This window comes from Jaculus jaculus, chromosome 11, assembly GCF_020740685.1.
Source record: "Jaculus jaculus isolate mJacJac1 chromosome 11, mJacJac1.mat.Y.cur, whole genome shotgun sequence".
Classification (NCBI taxonomy): Eukaryota; Metazoa; Chordata; class Mammalia; order Rodentia; family Dipodidae; genus Jaculus; species Jaculus jaculus.
Genome location: NC_059112.1, coordinates 5,223,946 through 5,229,945, shown reverse-complemented (window position 1 = coordinate 5,229,945; position 6,000 = coordinate 5,223,946). Strand labels below are relative to the sequence as shown.

The 6,000-nt window shown below is 45.3% G+C and overlaps 1 protein-coding gene across 4 annotated transcripts in view; it reads left to right on the top strand.

Moving 5' to 3' along the window:
* The first annotated feature begins 310 nt into the window (after window positions 1–310).
* Ythdc1 (YTH domain containing 1) overlaps window positions 311–6,000 on the top strand; it is a 29,175-nt gene continuing 23,485 nt past the window's right edge. For all 4 annotated transcript variants that reach the window (XM_045161511.1, XM_045161510.1, XM_045161509.1 and 1 more), the window contains exon 1: window positions 311–375. In XM_045161511.1, the coding sequence (XP_045017446.1) occupies window positions 348–375 (28 nt within the window). In that variant the 5' untranslated portion in view covers window positions 311–347. The remainder of the gene's footprint in view (window positions 376–6,000) is intronic.

The following is a 6,000-nucleotide window of genomic DNA, read 5'->3' as shown; positions in this document are numbered from 1 at the left end:
CTGCGCTTCCGGGCGTGCGCGCGCACCGCGGCGTTCCTTCCGGAGCGGCGTCCGCGGCGCAAGGCACTTCGGGAGCGGGATTGTCCGCGGCAGGAAGCAGGCTCCATTTTAGCGCCGCCCGCCGTCGCCATCTGTGCGCGCCGTGCCCTCGGGCTCGTCCTTCGTCGGGGAGCCGCCCGGGCGGCCAGGCGAAGCGAGGCGGGGCGCGGCGGGGAGCGAGGGCCGGGGAGGCGGGCGGGCCGGCGGCGCCGAGGACGGACGGACTGACGGACGGGCTCGTGCAACTGCGGCCGCGGCTGCGGCGCCCGAGCGAGGCGCGCCCCGGCGGAAGCGGCGGCGGGGCGGCCATGGCGGCCGACAGCCGGGAGGAGAAAGGTGAGAGCCGGCGCGGCCTGCCGGGGCCTTCCCCTCCCCGCCGGCGTCCCGGAGCGCCCCGGGCCCGTCCTCCGGGCCCGCCCCCAGCGCCGGGACCCCGGGTCCGGCCAGGCCCGCCGCTTCCGTCTTGCCCGACTCTCCCCGGGATCCCGGATCCGGCCAGGCCCGCAGCCTCCCATCCTCCCTGGGCTCCCGAGTCGGTCCCCGCGGCCTGCCCTCCGTGGGCGCCCCTGGGCCCATTCCGCGGAGGGGTGACGAGGGTGTTGGGAACCTCCCTCCTGCGGGTGCTGGAGACGCTCCCTGTCACGGGCGGCGCGGGTGGGCGACCCAGGGAGCAGAGTCCAGGAATGGAGGTGGATCGTGAACCTCGAGAAAGGTTACCAGTGACTCTGGTCTCTTAAACGGGCTACGGATTAGCGGCTGTTTATTAGGAAAACACAGCAGCTGTGGTTTTTGCCTGCCGTCCGTGGTCTTGGCCACTCCTCTGCTAGAAACACGTGCATTAGCTCCCAGAGGGTACAGCAAATGACTGCAGGTTATTTAAAGTTGGAGGGATAAAAATGGAAGTGTTTACCTTGCTGGGGTAGGGAATGTCAGTTCTTCTGGAATAGACATGAGTGTAGATTCTAGGTCACCATTTCTCCGGGGAGTGGTGTGCATTGCCTGTTCCCGCATACGGTCGTGTTCAACCCAAGATTTCCGTGGCAGTCTTAGAGTAGTTAATAGCGCAGTTGCTATCTTGGGTCTCACATACTTTCTGCCTGGCGAATTTAGGATGGGTGGGTTCTAGATACGAGACTTGCGATCTCCAGTTTTCTGGTGTTCAAATCAGTGAATTGCCCAAGGAGGACAAGCTTGAGAAGTAGAATGGCGATGTGTTCAAAATGTTTTTGTTGTAAGCAGTTTTTTGATTTACATGTTAGCAGTTTTATTTTTTTGTCCTTAAACTAAGCCCTAGAAGTTTCTCCACTTACCTTTTTTTTTTTTTTTGAGACATCTGGAAAGAATCTGAACAGTATATACAATTGCATGGTGAAATAGTCAAGTCAGTTATTAAACTAGATGACTTTAATCAAGATAAATTTATGAGTTCTGAGGATGGAATTCTGGTGGTTGCCACAGTAAGAAGATGAACCAAACATAAATAAATACAGCCCAGTTCTTAAGAATATATTGTACAAACGATAAAGGTAATAACAGGTTAGTATTAGTAATGCACAGTGAAGAAAAAGGGAAAAATAGATTTGTTTTGTTTTGTTTTCTTTTTCAGGGAAAGGTGTTGCTCTAGCTCAGGCTGACCTGGAATTCCTTTTGTAGTCTCAGGGTGGCCTCGAACTTACTTCCCAAGTGCTGTGATTAAAGGTGTTAGCCACCATGATCGGCTTAGAATTTTCTTACAGGAGCGATTTAGTAATGATGATGCAGTTCAGACACAAACTCTTTAACTGTGAGCAGTTATCAATGCTGACAATAAATTTTCCAATTCTGATAATGAGTCTTCTATTCATTTAAAAAAAAATCTCGTTTCAATATAACTAAGCTTTTTTGCCGTTTTAAAAATATTTGTTAAGGGTCTGGGGAGATGGCTCAGTGCATGAGGTGCTTGTTGCACAGTGTGAATACCTGAGTGTAAGTCCGTAGAACCTATATGCAGCCTGATGCTGTAGTGTTAGTATCTGCGGGGAGACTGGAGATGACCTGGAGACTCAAAGACCGGTTGATCTGAGTTAACGATGACCCATGAGCTCTTGTCTTAAACAAGGTTGGAAGGTGAGGACAGACACTTGAAGTTGTCCTGACACCTGAATCATGGCATGCCAGCCTTCCCATGCGTGACCATAAAATACTGGTTAAGTATATACCACCATTTGGTTTTTTTTGTTGTTTTTTAATTTATTTGAAGGTGACAGAGAAAGAGGCAGATAGATAGAGAATGGGTGCTCCAGGGCCTCCAGCCCCTACAAACAAACCCCCTTGTGCATCTGGCTAAAATGGGTCCTTGGAAATCGAGCCTTGAATCTTTAGGCTTCACAGGCAAGCGCTTAACCGCTAAGCCATCTCTCCAGCCCCCATTTGTTTTTTAAAAACCATTTATTATTTATGAGAGAAAGGCAGATAGAGAATAGGCCTGCACCACTGTAAACCTACGGTAGATGCATGCACCACCATGTGTGTTGGCTTTATGCGTGTCCTGGGGAATTGAACCTGGCTTGTCTGGCCTTTGCAGGTAGGCGCTTTAACCACTGAGCAGTCTCTCCAGTCCTCATCATTTGTTTTATATGAAACAGGAGATTAGAAAAGTAACCTGTTTCTAATCATGTCAAAACTCAAGTTTAAGTATACAAAATAATTTCCTAAATATCAAGCTGCAGAGATTTGCACATTCTCTATGACAATCACATTTTTAAAATGTTACTTAGCTGGGCATGCCTTTAATCCCAGCACTTAGAGGTAGGAGGATTGCTGTGAGTTTGAGGCCACCCTTAGACTCATAGTGAACTCCAGGTCAGCCTGAGCTAGAGTGAGACCCTACCTTGGAAAAACAAACAATATATATCTTATTTATTTGCAAGAAGAGAGGGGGATGGAGGGAATGGGTATAAATGAACTCTAATGCATGTCCCACTTTATATATGTGGCTTTATGTGAGTACTGAGGAATTGAACTCCAGCCATCAGTCTTTGCAAAGCAAGCACCTTTGACCTGGGAGCTGTTCTTCCAGCTTTTTTTTTTTTTTTTTTTTTGGAAGATTCCTAGTCGTGGAGCTGCTTTACATGCTAACTGTGAAGTAAGCATAGATTCTGTTTCTACACTGCTCCCAAATTAGAGTTGAGGACAAATTACCAGCTTCCCTGTTCATTTGGTTGTCCAAAAAGTGGATTTGAAGATATTATTATGGCTGTTAATTAGTGCCTTTATTTCCTTCCTTCCTTCTTTTTTTTTTTTTTTGGATGGTCCTGACAAGCCTAGAACCTTGTACATACTAGGCAAGTGCTCTATACCACTGAGGTACATCTTCATTTTTTTTTATATGATGAGGAAATGCACATTTGTTGTGTTATTACAAACATTTTGTACAACTCTTAATTTTTTTTAAAAATTCTTAAGAGTGAGTGAGTATCGGTGCCCTAGGGCCTCCTGCTACAGAGGAACTCCAGACCTCCAGATGGAGCACCACTTTGTGTATGGTACTGGGGAATTGAAGCCTGGCAATCCAGTGTGCCAGCAAGTACCTTTAAACACTGCGCCATGCCTTTAGTCCCAGTACTTTCTTTAAGTAAGATTTGAGCTCCTACCATATAGTCTACAAAAAACACGTTTACATTTGTATTTGTTATTTATTTGAGAAAGAGGCAGATAGAGAGAATGGACACGCCAGGGCCTCCAGCCACTGCAAACAAACTCCAGACACATGTGCCACCTTGTACATTTGGTTTATGTGGGTACTGGGGAATTAAGCCTGGTTCCTTAGGCTTTTCAGGCAAATGCCTTAGCTGCTAGGTCATCTCTCTAGCCCCCTAAGTTTACATTTTTATAAGTAACCCACTTTCCATGTTACCAGATGGAAGCTGCACTCAGGCAAGGAGTATGTCTGCCTTGTTCCTTTGTAAAGTCTTTGTATGCCTATGTGTATGCATTTACCCAGCTGGACTTCATTAATAACTGGCTGTCACAAATCATTTCAGTTCTTTGATTTTTTTTTTTTTTTTTTTTTGGCTTTTCAAGGTAGGGTCTCACTCTAGCCCACACTGACCCTGACTTCACTATGTTGTCTCAGGGTGGCCTCGAACTCACATCCTCCTATCTCTGCCTCTGCTGAGATTAAAGGCATCATTTCAGTTCTTTGAATTTAATTTTGGAATTCTTACATATATAACCTCAGGCTAAACTACTTTGAAAGCCAGTTCCTTTTTTTATGCAACAGAATGTTAGCCTTGTACTATAATGAGAACAAGGCTCCAAGAAGAATGATTCTTGTTTTATTTTTATTTTACCTCCTCTACCTGAGAATCTTAAACCTCAGCCTCAGTTTACGGAAGCAACATTAACTCGAAGGTTGTGCTGGCTGGTTGCATTCATCATGACTGGCAATGGTTTCATTACATAAGATAACACTGGTGCTTCTAGGACTCAGTTTCCCTTTTTTGTTTGGTTGGTTTTGAGGTAGGGTCTCATACTCCAGGTGACCTGGAGGTTGCTCTGTAGTCCCAGGCTGGCCTCGAACTCATGCAGTCTACCTACTTGGTTCATCAGTGCTGAGGTGAAAGGTGTCTGCCATCATGCCCAACTCACTATCAGTTTCTTTTTTTATCATTTTTTTGTTGTTTGTTTTTGGAGGTAGGGTCTTGCTCTAGGCCAGGCTAACCTGAAATTCACTAGTTTCAAGGTGGAACTCAACAGTGATCCTCCTACTTCTGCTTCTCAAGTGCTTGGGATTAAAGGTATGTGCTACCATGCCCAGCTCTCTCTTGATCTTTTTTAAAAAAATACATGTTTTATTTATTAATTTATTAGAGGGAGAGAATGAGCAAGCCAGGGTCTCCAGCCACTGCAAACGAACTCTAGATGTATGCACTCCCTTGTGCATGTGGCTTATGTGGGTCCTGGAGAATCAAACCAGGATCCTTTGGCTTTGCAGGCAAATGCCTTAACCACTAAACCATATCTCCAGCCCCTGTCTTATGATCTTTAAAAAAAATTGAGGCAATATTTAAAAGTAACACAGTTCCAAATGAACACTTGGGTTTGGGGATGCAGTAGAAATTTTTGGAAGACAGAATTGTGCTGTTTGCAGCTTGTCACAGCAAATCCTTGGAAGTAGGGATTGTCCTTAGCCCTTAGATAAAATTTGGTCATGCACCCCATTACAGCATTTCAGTCACTCAGGCAGTAGTAGAGTGTTGATCCCGGCAGATTATATTGCTTGGTGGTGGTGGTGTAGTTATTTTAGTCTGTGAAGCCTTGGATCTCTACAAAATGACTATCCCCTGGCAACTGTGGTATTTCTCAGAATGTCTTCATTGACACATGGCTATGTGTACTAAAACTAGAGTTGGGTGCCCTGCATCTCAGTGAGTTCATTTGAAGTTAGACTTCAGTGTATCCCGGGTTGCATACATACACATGTGCTAGGGATCATGATAAGTTTAAAAAGACCAGATGTGGACTGTGTTCCCACAGTTAATAGGGTGATTGATCAGCCATATACCCAGTGTCTTATGCAAAGTCTTGACAAAAGGTGTGACCTTGCTGGTGTCTTACTAGAAGTCTGCGAGTACTGTTAAATCTGGTGGTTTTCAGGTGAGGCTCTGGACCCCTAGTGTTATCAGTAGTCCTAAAGAAAAAGTGGGTTTAAGTCTTTGGCCCTTTATAACACAAAGCATCAAGTAACTGGATTCATTCTGCTGGCTGTATATCTTATACATGGATTTCAATTTTGTTAGGTCATTATATTGAGCTAATTGTGCCACACTGGAACCTTTTTTTTTTTTTTTAATGTGATAGTATAATTTTGAGACACAATTTTAGAGGTTTTAAAATAAGTTTTTTTGTCTTTTTTTTGGTGTCTTTTCGAAATAGGGTCTCCTAGCAAAGGCTGTGAATTTACTATTTAGCCTCAGGCTG